Below are 15,247 nucleotides of genomic sequence, written 5' to 3'. Positions count from 1 at the left end.
AATCGGGTAATATTGTTATTTTTGGTACAAATATCCAAACTCGTTTTAAATACATTTGTTATTTAGACATTTTTAGGTTCTTGTACATCAGAACCAAACTCAAAACACACACATAAATTTATAATATTCAAGTGAGGCTTAATTTAAAAAAAACAATATTAAAAAAGAACAACCTGTACCTAAATGGATAGCCAATGTTCAGTCTAACTGATTTTTTTTTTTTGACAACAATAACTAAATTATGATAAAAATCCTACCGGCTCGGAAAGCCAAACCGGTGGGGTGGAATCAACATAGAACACAGCTGAAGGAGAACTCCAAACACCTTGTGCAAGCTTGTTCGCCACTAGATTAGTTGCTCTTGGTATATGGAGTGAAAATTAAGTGACAATAAATGTAATACATTTTATTATTTTGATTTAAGTTATTTTTTTATTCACAAAACATGTCTTTAAATTATGTTTTTGGTACGTAATTTTCTATCGATTGAAACTAAAATAAATAAATAAATTTAGTAAAACAAACTAAACCGAACGTTTAACTATATGCTAAACCTAGTTATTTTATATTTTTCATTTTTATTTTATAATTGACATAAAGTTAATGTTGATTAACTGATAAATAAAATATGCACTATCAATATTATGGTGATATAATTCATGATGTGATGTATTGTTAAGATAATATAATTAATGAAATTGTTAAAATGAGTGAAACATTGAAAGACGATTAATGTAATTATATTAATGAAATTATTAAAATGATACTATACTACTTTTTTATACCGATATCCGTATTTCCAAATAATTCTCGTTTGTACTGTTATACATGTTTCCAAATAATACCAAAAAGTACTTCAGTTTTAATATTACAGATAGATATTATGCTCAACTATTAGATTTTTAGGGCTTCTTTTTATTTTGGGTTTAGTCTTAGTTGATTTGTAGGGAAATAATTACAGATGCTGTGTAAATTCAGGTGTATATATGTTATTTTAACACAAAAAACAGCGTTGATAATATAAAATTAGCAAGTAAAATAATGTTGACAATAACACTATAGCAGTCCAACCAGATAATTAAAAAGAGTGTATAACATTTTGTGTTCATAATAAATGTAACAACGCACCAAGCATAAAAAGTTGCTCATTCTCATATTTTCTTCTAGTCATACCACACACACACAAAGTCATGTTCTGCACAAAAACGCTTCTCTTTATCACCGTCCTGTTCCTCCTCGGAACATTCACATTCGCCGCCGTCGATACTTTTGTCTACGGTGGCTGCTCGCAAACAAAATATTTTCCGGGATCGCCTTACGAGTCTAACGTCAACTCGCTCCTCACCTCCTTCGTTAGCTCAGCTTCTCTCTACACATACAACAACTTCACCGTCAACGGAATCTCCGGCGGCGACGGTTCCGTCTACGGCTTGTACCAGTGTCGCGGCGACCTTTCTTTAGGCTCCGGCGACTGCGCTAGGTGCGTCGCTCGAGCCGTTAGCCGTCTCGGAAGCCTCTGCGCCGGCGCTACCGGTGGCGCGTTGCAGCTCGAAGGATGTTTCGTGAAGTATGACAACTCGACGTTCCTCGGCGTCGAGGATAAGACGGTGGTCGTTAGACGGTGCGGGTCACCGGTTGGGTATAACTCGGACGAGATGACTCGGAGGGACTCGGTGGTTGGTTATTTATCGACGAGTAGCGGTGGGTCTTATAGAGTGGGAGTGTCGGGGGAGCTGCAAGGTGTGGCGCAGTGCACCGGAGATCTCAGTGCGAGCGAGTGTCAGGACTGTTTGATGGAAGCGATCGGACGGTTGAAAACTGATTGTGGCACCGCCGCTTGGGGTGAAGTTTACTTAGCCAAGTGCTACGCGCGGTACTCTGGGCGCGGAGGACACTCGCGAGCCAACGGCTACGGTAATGCCCTTCTCTGCTCTGCTGCTTTTGTTTCTCTTAATTTTCTTATTTGTGTTTAAGAGTTAATTAATTGTTCATGATGAATCTAAACTATCCATGCATTTACGCATGTCATATCATATTGTATATGCATGCAATATTTGATAAACGTTTTGGGATTAAGGTGGGAATCGTGACAATAATGACGATGAGATACAGAAGACACTTGCAATCATAGTTGGCTTAATTGCTGGAGTTACGTTACTCGTTGTTTTACTTTCTTTTATGTCAAAATCGTGCGAGAGAGTTAAAGGTAAATGAATGACTCATCCCTAACTCCTTTTCATTTTTTATATGTACGTAATGGAATGGAACACAATCATCATAATCAAATGTTTTGATGATAAACGGATCAATTTGTATATGTGATGGGTGGACCCCAAGATAAAGGCACATTATATGGTGGATCCGAATTTCTTACATTCTCTATTTATTTATTTATTTTGGTTTTTCAGGTGGAAAATAAACTGCGTTATGGGGTTTTGCTTCTCGACTCTTGTATCATCAAATATATCAAGAAAAAAAAAGAATTTAATGCGTAAAGGAGAAAGAAAAGCGAAGAGATTCTTCATATTCTCCACTCAAATGTTTCCTTTTTGACCCACTTTATGTCTTTAATTCAAGTCTTGATCAAAATGTATATGATTTTTACGCCGTTTATAGACTTGTATCCGTGTCTTCGTATAATATCGTTTTATAAAGTGGCGCATGCAATTCTTTTGATATCTCGATGTTTATCATAATATATATAGATCCATAATCACTTAATATTGCCGAGAAAGCTAGCTTATGGTATGTGTGATTGTCTTCTTTGAATCTGAACTATAGCTACACATTTCTTTAAATATTAATGTTACCCGCTGTTTTGGAGCGTCAACGGCTATGAAAAAACATGAAGTCGGATTTGAAAGATATGCGATAAAATTTTACTAAAAGAGAAGGTAGTACTCAAGTGGTTGGTATGGTTGATTGATTTTGATACTAATCAGTAATCATGCCATAACATATAGATTTATCTAGTAAAAATAACTTTATAAAGTGGCCAGATTAATATCATTATGTTTTCAAACAAAAGTAGGGAGAATAAAAGCACAATAGGTGGAACCATTGGCTTACGTGATACATTCTCTCTATCATCAATTATCGCCCTAGTTTATAAAATAAATAAATATTTGTTCCAATATGTTTTCTACTTCTTTTATTTTATTTTTCATTTTCTGTTTTCGAGCTTATCCTAGGCCAAAAGGAAGCGTCTACGGACTCTATTTTTTTTTCATTCTATATATACCACTTAATATGTTATAAATATGTACGTAGTTTATAGTTGTTTAAACTTTTTTTAGTGGCAGATGTATTACTGCGTTTCCGAGCACCAATGTTTAAAATGTCGTTATACTGTAATAGTTTCTTTTTGACACAGTGTTACTGTAATAGTTTTAGGTAGAAATTCGAACTCAATTTTTTTAATTTATAAATGACCAAAGCTAAATTCACAAAAGAACAATGTCACTTGGGCATAGTGGACGTACTTTCTAGAAAATTTTGGTTCCATTTCCCCCACAAACAATATAAAGGTTATAAGAATATAACTCCAGTTAAGTTAAAAAAAGCAAGAATATAACTCCAGTTACAACAATATAAGGTCCAGATACGGGAATCGATCGCGTTTTTAATAGCTCTAATGCCTTCACTTACTCTTTTTATCTTTTATAACTCAAAGTTCCCGCCTCAAGCCAAATTTATGTATTCTAGAAAACCCATGGGACATGTATAATCAGTATTCTTGTGACTACGTATATTGTCCACGCACCCCGCATAGTTATGATCGATAATTAACCCAGGTTGAAGTCAATGTTGCATTTTTTTTCATAATAACTGATTTTTAAAAGTTTTTCACACCAAAAAAGGAATTACAAACTTTTAGTATCAAGTTTTCTATTTTGCCTAAAAACAATAATAATTATAACTAATTCAACCAATAAAAAATCATATTGCAAAATACAAATAAGCTTAGATATCAAATTACATTTATTTTTTATACAAAAACTTAAAAACATCACTTGAAACAAAAAATTTCTAAGTCACCATTTAAAGCAAAACAGAGAGAGTACATTTTTAAACACCAGTTTTGTCTCATTTGAATTGGTACTTGATCGATAAACATTGGGTGTGTAGAAACACTCTCTAGCGGTTGCTCTTTAGCAATGCATGAAAACTAGGACATGACACAAATAGGTATTTTCCACTTTCGGTATATTTGATAGTTGACTTGTCTTGTACGAGTAATAGAAATTTAGACTTATATTTAGACTTGCTAAAAATTAGTACTTGTTATTTGGAGGCTCAAAAATGAGTTACTTACAAATTACTTGTCATACTGAAATGAATTTTTCAAGGGTCCTAATTCAAATTATGTAGTATTTAAGATGTCAATCCATTTCTAAGTTTTTTATGCAAAGAGAATGCAAGTTTAAACTTAATCTAAGTGCATTCAGTTCAATGAAGTGGTTTGATTAAACTAACAGGTTTCTAAAGCAACTAAACAACAACTTTCAATCAATTGGAAAAATGAGGAATTATGGGCATAGGATTTTGATTTCAGATGGCTAAGATTAAATCAAAAATGTCAAGGTTTCAATCAACACATTCCCCTAAGTCTAGATATCAATTCTAAGCAAGTTCTCTTCCAAGATAAAAGCTCATTTACTCTCATGATCAAACATCAAATTCCTTTGGTTTGTGTCAATCAAGCAATCATTAAGGATAGATCATTCCACTTTCCTAACTCCCCTAACATCAAATCCCTTTGGTAGGGTAAGCTAAGAGCTTGATGAGTTGGCTCAGACATTTCATCGAACACTTTCCGGGCAATGAAATGTCTAGAGTTCTAAACCAGAATGGTCAACTCAAGCTTAGCATTAAGATCACTCAATCAAGCAAGGAAACACATTAATCTACTCTAAACATTCTAGATCATCATTTAATCTCCTAAATCATCCTAACCCATGAATCCAAAGATGACTACTCACTCATAATCATGGTAGACACTAGATCATTAGTTGATCCAAATCTAAACATGATTAATAGTCAAAGTAATCAAGCAAAGATAAGAAATTATGATCAAGATTAGACATTTCATCCAAAAGTGGCTTTTGATTAGATAGAAAACAAGATCACCTAATTTTTAGGTCTAAAATATATATATAGAACTTAAAAACGAGTGGGCCTATAAACAAATCTCAAAAAGGCCCATAAAATAAATAAAACTCGACCAATCAAAGTGTGGGATCGGCTTCCTCATCCCGCTCCAAACACCCGCTCCATGGATCGTGTGAGGCACATCGACCACTTCACCCCGCTGCCCGTGACCGCTCCACTACTTAGCTCCGAAGATGATGTCTGTTGGAAGATGCGCGCGGGTCGGTGATGTCGCAGCAGAAGCCCGCTCCAGCTCACGCTCATGGTACGGCGACTTCACAACCCGTTGTGTGTTGCCCGCTCCAGCACTTGTGATGATTCAAAGCTGGAACGAACGGTTAGGCTTCGTCGCTCCATACACCCGCTCTAGAGCTCGTCTAAGATACAGCGACTGCCGCAACCGGCTCCATGATCTCGCTCTCAAGCTCGTTGTGCTCACCTCCTCCTCTGCGACTTCCGGTTCAGCTCGCTCCAAGTCGACACGGGCTGACTCCAATCACAGCCACTGTGGCTCCTCCACTCTCCATCTTCGTCAATCTCCTTCGTGGTTTCTCGATGTGAACCGTGACACAACCAAGTCGTCTTCTTCGTCTCAAGCTTCAGTCGTGGTGGTGGTTGAGCTCGTGCTCCGGCCAGCAGCACCGCTGCTCAGCTCCTCCGCGTCTCGGTCGTACAGTGAGTCTCGTCGTCGTCGCGTCAAGCCTCGCTGCCGTCGGAATCGTCAGGATCTACAGCTCCGTGAAGCTCGTGAGCTCCAATGGTGATTTCCCAGTATTTTGAAAAACAGGTCCCTGAAATTCTTGTTATTTTCAATGCGACCCTTGACTTCAGAATTTGCAGACACACCCTCTCAAATCAACCATGTACTTTCGATTGTGCAATGTAACCCAACCGAGAGTTCTGAATTTGCAGCTTTGGTCCATGCCCTCTTGTTAACATCAAATTGGACCCAAAACTCCAAAATGTGCAATTTAATTCTTGATTTTCGTTCCAAACTTCCAAATGTGCATTCCAACCCCTATGATATGCAAATGAGTATGCAAATGCAACATAAAGATCTAAAATGCAACCTTAAATGATCATAATAAGCATAAATATGAATCTAAAACTTATTAAAATCAAGAGATATCACTTACTATATTACTTGTTACTTGAGAGTACTTTTGAGTTATTTGCAAATATTTACGAATATTTAAGAATTACATAGTCAATAATACTCTTAATAGAAATAATAGACATGAAAGTTTATTTTGTTTATTCTGCAAGGAAAAATTACGGGAAATATTCTAATTCAAATATTTGTGCACACTCTAACAAATGATCAAAAACAAGAATATTTCTATATAAGAGTATTTTTTGCTTTTTCGTAATAACAAAAATGTTTTCTATATGAAAGTAACGAATAATACAAGCCGAGTAATGATTTTTTTATACTTGCAAGTATCTAAGTTATACTATTTGATACTCGACTTAACAATGACGAATACTTGAAAATCAAGACGGAAACGGAGCGAGTAGCGAGTATAAGTCAAGTAACGAGTATTTATGCCCAGACCTAATGAAAACTGCATATATTTTTTTGAAACTTATGAAAACTGCATATTCTCGAGCTATGATTGTTATTAATACTTTTTGCTGAACATACTTTTTATTGATTTCTATGGTCACAACAACCGTTATTTATTGAGAAATTAGGCTAGATAGCTAAGAAATAAAGCATATTTAAGAATCTAACTAAAAAAAGAGTCACCATTATTACTATATTATATACTATATTGTCCTTAGTATCCGGTCACTAAAATCTCAAACACTTTCTTCTTTATTACCAATCGCCACCACCGTCGTTTCTTTCTTAATCACCACTGTCTCTTTTATTGTTTCCACTTGTACTACAATCATCACAAATCCATAATCTTTGTTCAATATTATATATTTTTCTAGACCACAATCCTATCAACCATTATCTCTTCCTCCGTAATCACCACCGCCTCTATCAACTCTGTTATTCTGTCACTCGGCCACCGCTATTGTCATCATTTTTTAAATTATTAAAATCTGTAATCTTCGCTTTCATAATTTTGTCATCACATCTTTCAAAACAACTCCATCTATTTGATATCAGTCATCATCTCTTCCACCATAACCACCACCACTCGAATGTACTGTAAATTCTAGGTTGTACTATGCTATTTGAACAATATGTACTATGATATTTCCTTGTTACTATTCTATTTTAATAATGCTTCATATTATGTACAACGTGCATGTTTTGATATTTGGATTAAGGTTTATATTTTATTTTAGGGTTTAGTGATTAGTGTTTGAGTTTGGGTGTAGAAATCATCCATAGATGTAGAGGAGGGAACACAATTCATTTTCGAATATACCATTCTATTTACTAATTTTACTAATACTTGCTATACCACCTAGTTTGTTCTATACTATTTCTAATCTATGTGATAAAAGATCATTGTTTCCTACATATCCACGACTGTCAATTTCTTTTTAACCACCACCACCATTGTCATTACCACCACGACCACCACCTATTTCATTGTCTCTTTTACATATTTCAAACTATCGTTGTTTCACCATCACCACCGTACTCACCTCCATTGCTATGATACTACGATAATCATCACCGTCACGATCCGTAGCTGCCCCTACCGTACTCACCACCACCGCCGATGTGATAATCACCATCGCCGCGATAACTGTCACCATTGTAACATCAAAACCGTTATTATCACCGATTGTTTCATAACCGTCACCATTTTTCTTCGATCACTATTATCAACCAGGTCTCGTAATCTCCTCTCATTTTCTTCTTTTCAATTTTAAAATCATCAATTATTTTCTTTATCGTGTACCTGCAAAACAAAAAGTTAAAACCAGAAAGAAAAGGAAAAAAAATATTATCCATTTAATTATGTCAAATGGATAGCTATATTCTTAATATTGATCCCAAAATTGGTTAGTTGGCGAATTAACACTTATTTATTTTTCTTTTTGGACAGCTAGAAATCGTTATTTACAAAAGAATTCATTAAAAAAAAACTTGGACAATTATGAATCACTACTGAGAGTTACAGAAAAGTGCTTTCTGGGCTAACTAATCCGCAAATGAATATAATTTCACGATGTCCTAGTTGAAACTCACATCACAAACGTACCACACCAAGTTACCATACCAACTATGAATTGCCTTACCGAAGCCAATGTGGGGGCAATATCCAATACTATATGATGAGCATATATATTCTGGCTTAAAATTCTCTCATTTTTATGGGATAAAAAGAAGTGGTCTGAAAAGGATATAAACACAACAGTCGGCCCAAACCAGCCCATCAATTGGAGTTATCTCGCAGCTAAGGTCAACATTAACTTTCGGCTTACGAAAAGAGGGAAAGACAGAACAGAACAAAACCATTCTCTGATCTCTTTCTTCATATGTTCTGTCTTTTTATAAGCCTTTTCAGATAAATTTCAAGAAGAAAGAAAGAAGAAGATGGATGACGTTAAAGATAAGCTAAAAGGATTCATGAAGAAAGTCAATCTCTCTTCCTCCTCCGGCAAATTCAAAGGCTCTGGTAGAGTTCTCGGATCTTCCTCCTCTGCACCCGTTAACCCGATTCAAAACCGGTTTAACCCTCCCCAATCTTCGAAGCCGAAGCCGAATCCGAATCAGACTCCTAGACCCGCCAAACCTTCTCCTTCTCCTTCTCCATCAGCCGCGTTGCCAGAGAAACCCGTATCTTCCGGGTCACAGAAAAAACCGGATCCTGATCCGGTTCGTGCTCCTCCACAAGACGGGTTCGACCCTTTCGGAGCGTTCATCACGTCTTCCAACAGATCTCAAAACGGATACTCTCTGAACATGTTCGAGTGTCCGATCTGCGGCAACCCTTTCAAAACAGAGGAAGAAGTCTCCGTCCACGTGGAGAGCTGTCTTGGAGAAGACACAACCACCAATGGAGACGAAGCTTCATCCGAGGAGAAGGACAAATCCGAAGTGGAGAAGCTCGTGGTTGTGTATCTCTCCGGGAAACCAAGTGAGAGTTCGGTTGATGTTTTGCTTAGGTTGCTTAAGAACATAGTGAAGGAGCCTGAGAACGGCAAGTTTAGGAAGATTAGGATGAGCAATGCTAAGATTAAGGAAGCTATTGGTGACGTTGCGGGAGGCGTTGAGCTTCTTGAGCTCGTTGGGTTCGAGTTGAAAGAGGAAAATGACGAGATTTGGGCGGTTATGGATGTTCCTGGAGGAGACCAAACTCAGCTGATTAACGAAGTTGTCGGAATGTTGGAAAAAAGAAAGATTGAAATGTCTAGAAAGGATGAGGTTCTTCCGGTGGAGCCAGTTGCTGCTGCTCCAAAGAAGATTGATAGAGAGGTAAAAAGTTTGTTTGCTTTTTTTATGACACAAGGCTATTTTAGTTTTGTCACTATCTTCTTCTTTTGTTGGATTAGATTCGTGTCTTCTTCTCGGTTGCTGAGAACGTAGCGTCGAAAATAGAGGTGCCTGATTCGTTCTATAGCCTCTCTGCGGATGAGATCAAAAGAGAAGCGGATCTGAGGAGGAAAAAGATTGCGGAGTCACAACTTTTGATCCCAAGATCGTACAAGGAGAAGCAAGCGAAAGCAGCTAGAAAGAGGTACAAAAGGAGTATGATAAGAGTTCAGTTTCCTGATGGAGTTGTGCTTCAAGGTGTGTTTGCTCCTTGGGAACCAACCTTTGCTCTCTATGAGGTGGTTAATACTAACCTTTTTTTTTTCTCAAATTAAGACAAAAGTTTTGAAACTTTCTGTTTTTTTTTTCAGTTTGTGAGTTCTGCTTTGAAAGAGCCAAGTTTGCAGTTCGAGCTTTTGGATCCTGTCCTGGTTAAACGGCGTGTGATTCCGCATACTCCAGCCCCGGGACAGAAGCCAAGAACCTTGGAGGATGAAGAGCTTGTTCCTTCGGCGCTAATCAAGTTTAGACCCATTGAGACTGCCTCTCTCGTCTACACCGGTCTATGCAATGAACTCCTGGAGATCAGTGAGCCACTCACATGATCATTTCGAGTTCCACAGAAGACTTGGCATCAAAACGGTTTTATGTTTTTTCTATTTTTATGGTGTGGGTTGATTATTCTGTGTTTGTGATTCGAACATATTATAGGGGTTTTATGGGAAAAAATTGTGTAATTTGCACAATACTTAGAATCAAATTTGAAGATTCATCGTATCTAAAAAAACTTTCTCATTTTACTAGAAAAATACATGACGTTAGTAACTACATCTCTGAAGGTCCATTTTAGAAAACTTGTGCAAGTTCTACTATGGCTGAGAAAACAAAAATCTGGAATTTGCATGGTTACTTAAGTAACAAGTAGCAACAACCAAGAACCACCAAATTTTAGCACAAAAAAAAAACAAGAACTAAACATTCCGACACAGTTTACTACTTTTGCTGCAGCTAAGAACATCTTCAATATCAATCTATTTTTCATTATAAAATAAAGTTTAGAATAAAAACTTCAATGTTAGAGTAATTCTTTCAAATAATCTTCTTTTTTTTTAAGTTTTTGTCAAAAAAATAGCTTCCAAAAAAAAAGACCAAAATAATTTCTTTTTATTTTGAAAATTTTCATTTTTATTTTTAAAATTTGAAATCATATCCCCAAAACTTCGCTTTTCAGCTATAAACCCTAAGTTTATATTAGTTAACCCTAGAGCTATAAGTGTATATTTACATTTTAATAAAACTTATTTTGGTTATTTTTTTCTTTAATAGCTATTTTTGCGAAAATAAATTAAAAAGAGCTATCCAAATTTTTTTCTTCTTAATATATTATTCTATTTTTTACTTTATAATAGAATAAAAAAATAAAATGATTACTGTATTTATAGATGGTCTAAGATACATATTGGAGATTAGTACAAATTAACGAAAATATTCTGACGTAAAACTTTTGGCTTTAAGAAATTTAAACAATATCTAATACTTTTATATTTTATTTGTTTGATCTAATTAAATTTCTGACGATGTTGTTCAAGTCTAAATCCAGAGATATGAACCTTATCAAGAATTGAAATGGCAAGATAAAAATAATATAAAAGTAGAAAAAATGAGCAACAAGAAGACTGTCACAAGCAACAAAAAAAATCTAAATGATTAACTGTAAAATACAAACGGGACTCAGGTTTACACACTGCGTTTGTATTGCCAAGGAAAAAGTTGATAAGAAGGTGCTTCAGGGCTGGCTCTTGATTGAGCTTCCGGTCCAGAGAGGTGATTTTTCGGCGTTGATGCATAGTGAAGCGTGTTATGATGTTGTTGCGCATTCTACTACGCCTTCAATGCTTATTACCAGAGGATGGGGAAAGCTGTGATTTCAACAGAACAGTCATCACCACTGATCCAAGTGTGTTGAATCTCTAAACATTTTTATACTACACTTTGGAAAGAGACTACTTTTTGCTATCTTTCTGGAAATGGTTTGTGTTGTTCTGATTCTCTATGCAGACAGATTAATATTCGAATTAATCAAAGTCAATGAAAATATAAATTATAAATATAGAGGAATGATATTTTATATTTTAGAAACACAGTCAACCGCTGATAATATGAAGACAGAGGAGAAATAACAAGAATAAGAACACTGCGGGCGATCACAATCAGTTCATAAGATGCTAATGATTGTTCTTCCCTATCTTCATTCAATGTTCGAGCTTCTCTCTATGCCCGCGTTTTCGCCTGTGGTCAAGCCTTACGACCATTGAGGTCTGGGTTAACCAAATAACCAATGATATTCTACGGGAGTGAAAGGTTATAAGAGAACTCAAAGGTGGTACAATGACGACCTTTATCCATAACAAGGTTTCGTCTCTCTAACTGCGTTTTTGAGCACCAGATAAACTCGGGACGGGACATAGAAAGAAGCTCTAATAAAGAGTGAAGATAAGAAGAACAATATTGAACATCTTTTTTTAGATATGTCTGTATAAAATGTCACGTATATTTGAAGAGAAGAAAACATATATGTAGTTATCATATAATTAGCCAAAATGGAAACAAATACGTCAACTTAAATATGAGGATTTCAGGGAAAGGAACTTAATGTGAAGTAATAAAATGAAATTTGCAATTATTACTGAGATTTTGTATAGAACTGTTCTTTAGGAAAGTTAGATTTCTTATTGTAATTTAAAGATGTTCACAATCGACTAATGAAAATACAATAATTCGAATGAAACCGACCCAAATACGGATATTCCATGGAGATTCGGCTACCGTTCTTTATTTTGCGATCGTTGGATGGTGTTTTCATCTGCCGTACCAAAAGTATTACGTTAGATAAACATTCGGTCACGCAACATTTAGTAAACACCATTCCCCATCCAAATTCCTACAAAGTGTTTTAGTTTCTGTTTCTGGCATCGAATTTTTCGTCTTGTTGTCGACTCTATAAGAATTTTTTTAATATCTTCATAGAATGTTATAATGGTACCGTCTATTTATGTGGAACTGAACCATCCAATCTTTCAAATTTCTGCAAACATATATATGGTGTCAAGGTTACATATCCACATACTAATTGATGATAAATTATGTATTTTCAGTAGAATAACAATAGACGTTAAGAAATCATTTTTCTTATTCATTTATCAAGTTCCGTCCTATCTAGTTGATCGTCTAAGTTATATATAAAATGTTGCCTATAAAAGCCTAAATATTTATTATTCGAAAGGAACAAATTTTCCGCTTTTGTGTTGACTCACTTGTTACATTATGATTATTGAATTTGATCATGTAAACTTACTAAGTTAAATATTATGAAGTAGCTATTAAAAAAACAGTGATAAAACAATCACACTTGGATACAAGAACTTCTTCATTCAGCAAACTCCACAACATCTGGCTGTTTCACTCAGTACCCTCTCCATCACGCTTCTTTCAGTTAACATTCATCTTGCTGCTACTGATTATTTTATTAATGATGTTGTAGCAATTCTGAAAAAAAATAACATCTCTCCATTTTTGTTTCTTCATTTTAACTTGTTAAGTGAAAAAAGAATTCGGTGTATTTGTTTTAACATCTACCCCGTTTTGTTGTTTTTTTCCTTCAAGAAAAGTTCACTAAAAGTATTATATTCAATCAATTTTATAGTCATTGTTGTTTGTAACTGTTTTCTATGTTGAACACTTTTTTCTTTTTATTTATTACACAATAAGTATCTTTGGTTTTTACATAATCCAAGGTTTTCATTTAAGAACATAAAAAAAAGATGCAGAGAACAACAAATGTTTTTAGATATGAATGTCCAAATCTTCTTATTGGCTTGGTCGTAAGCATGGCTTTGGTTTAAAACGACAAGTGGTTTTAAAATTGATAGTTGAGAGGTTCTTTTTCGCTTGTTCTTGTCCTGTAGTGACAAGCTTGGCATACAAACATAGTTGCATCAGTCGTTGTGTTATCTTGCCTCAGGCTGCTGTGACCTGTGCAATATGGTTTGTTGCAGAACCTGCACTTTGGAAGCGCTTGGCAACAAGGAAGACACACAACGTCTGCCCCCACACGCTGCTTCTTCAATCTGATCAGTGTCTGGTCCGAGACAGACTGCACATTCCATGCATCTAGGGACGCAATACCAGCATTCCCTGCACTCCCGTTCGTTCCTTCCCTCACGTTTCTTCAACAACGAAACAACATTGATGTTAGTATTAGTCTCAAAACCATTTCTATGTTTGTGACAAAACCTTCATTCCACTTACACATGATTCTCTTGAGCAAGGCGGAATCATCCTCACTTGGTCGCATTTGGGACACACCTCGAGGTCGATTGCTCCCTCTTGAGGAAGGTAAGTCAAAAGTGCTGAGAGATGGTCTTTAGTGAAGCCAGGGACGCCATTGATGTGAAGTGTCTCAAACTTATGATTGTTCTTCGCCAAACTTTCACCACATGCAATGATTCCTTCTGGAACTAACCCCGTGCATCCCGGCACAATTAACTGAGAAAGAAAGAAAGAAAAATCATTCCTCAAGAACAAACCCTACCTTAAAAGGTTTCATTATGACCAGTCGAGTTTCGTGATGATCAAGTTACCTTTTTGATCAAAGGGTTTGCGTCAACCACACGGCGAATCAAAGTGTTCAACTTTCCTGCGGATTTCAAAGTGAACTCCCATAGATTATCGTCGGTTAGACAGGAACTCAATGGTGGTTCAACAACCACCATGGTCCATAAAACGGTTTGGTCTCTAATGGAGTTTCTTAGCACAGGAGAAACACCGGACAAGGAGATAAATTCAAACAATGAATGAAGGTAGGGAAGTAAAATCATTAGAATCTCGTGCACTGATTGTGATAACCAATGATATTCTATGGGAGTGAAAGGTTAGAAGAGAACTCAACGGTGGTACAACGACGACATTTGTCCATAACAAGGTTTCATCTCTCTAACTGCGTTTTTGAGCACCAGAGAAACCCGAGACATAGAAAGAAGCTCTAATAAAGAGTGAAGATAAGAAGAACAATATTTAACATTGTTATAAACCATTTAGTGATCGACCCATTTATCAGCCCATGTAGCAAGACATGCCAAACCCATCTGCAGGATCATACTGGCGCCTATCTATTCTTGTGTTTATCTACATTATAGTTGGTGTTTATCTTACGTATTGCTAGTCATTATCTAGTTAAAGATAAGTACGATCTCATGTCGATCCAGTACTTAGACCGTCATTACCATATGTATATAAAGACCCTAATAATACACACAAGTTCCGTTATCAACACGACCTTGTCTCTAAACCCTTCCAAAAAATCCACCACCCATAAATCAGAAACCAAACGATCTCTTGCTATTTTCCGGCGACTCCTAAAGCTCTTTCAGTCGCCTCCTTTTCTCTCTGTCAGCAACCAGCAGCAGTTCTCTCTCCTCACAAACCGTTCAACTCATCACAAAAGAATGAAAAGTGGAATGGATACAATCGTGGTGGACAGTGGCACCAGCCACACCATTTTGAGAGACAAACGATTTTTCATACATCTCACACATAAGGTAGCTAACATCACCACTATAGCTGGCACGGCTAGCTTAATTGAAGGCTATG

The 15,247-nt window shown here is 36.1% G+C and overlaps 2 protein-coding genes and 1 pseudogene across 2 annotated transcripts; 2 read left to right on the top strand and 1 right to left on the bottom strand.

Annotated features, from left to right (window-relative positions):
- Positions 1-1,090: 1,090 nt before the first annotated feature.
- On the top strand, positions 1,091-2,678 carry LOC106302141 (cysteine-rich repeat secretory protein 12). Its single transcript, XM_013738670.1, has 3 exons — positions 1,091-1,914; positions 2,078-2,206; positions 2,409-2,678. Exons 1-3 carry the CDS (start codon positions 1,191-1,193, stop codon positions 2,417-2,419), a joined length of 864 nt encoding a protein of 287 aa, XP_013594124.1. The 5' UTR covers positions 1,091-1,190; the 3' UTR covers positions 2,420-2,678.
- Positions 2,679-8,537: 5,859 nt separating this feature from the next.
- On the top strand, positions 8,538-10,368 carry LOC106307033 (plant UBX domain-containing protein 2). Its single transcript, XM_013743869.1, has 3 exons — positions 8,538-9,541; positions 9,619-9,897; positions 9,970-10,368. Exons 1-3 carry the CDS (start codon positions 8,660-8,662, stop codon positions 10,201-10,203), a joined length of 1,395 nt encoding a protein of 464 aa, XP_013599323.1. The 5' UTR covers positions 8,538-8,659; the 3' UTR covers positions 10,204-10,368.
- A 3,146-nt stretch (positions 10,369-13,514) lies between these two features.
- LOC106303049 lies at positions 13,515-14,707 on the bottom strand (annotated as a pseudogene).
- Positions 14,708-15,247: the final 540 nt, after the last annotated feature.

The sequence above is a fragment of the Brassica oleracea genome, chromosome C7 (assembly GCF_000695525.1).
Source record: "Brassica oleracea var. oleracea cultivar TO1000 chromosome C7, BOL, whole genome shotgun sequence".
In the NCBI taxonomy this organism is placed as follows: Eukaryota; Viridiplantae; Streptophyta; class Magnoliopsida; order Brassicales; family Brassicaceae; genus Brassica; species Brassica oleracea.
The sequence above is the reverse complement of the archived record's forward strand: the minus strand, read 5'-3'. Positions and strand labels throughout refer to the sequence as shown.

Bases quoted from the DNA above. Each gene is read 5' to 3' on its own strand.
- LOC106302141 (XM_013738670.1), top strand. From the start codon at position 1,191: ATGTTCTGCACAAAAACGCTTCTCTTTATCACCGTCCTGTTCCTCCTC. The intron at 1,915-2,077 runs GTAATGCCCTTC...TTTGGGATTAAG, and splicing joins CTCGCGAGCCAACGGCTACG to GTGGGAATCGTGACAATAAT.
- LOC106307033 (XM_013743869.1), top strand. From the start codon at position 8,660: ATGGATGACGTTAAAGATAAGCTAAAAGGATTCATGAAGAAAGTCAAT. The intron at 9,542-9,618 runs GTAAAAAGTTTG...TTGTTGGATTAG, and splicing joins CAAAGAAGATTGATAGAGAG to ATTCGTGTCTTCTTCTCGGT. The intron at 9,898-9,969 runs GTGGTTAATACT...TTTTTTTTTCAG, and splicing joins CAACCTTTGCTCTCTATGAG to TTTGTGAGTTCTGCTTTGAA.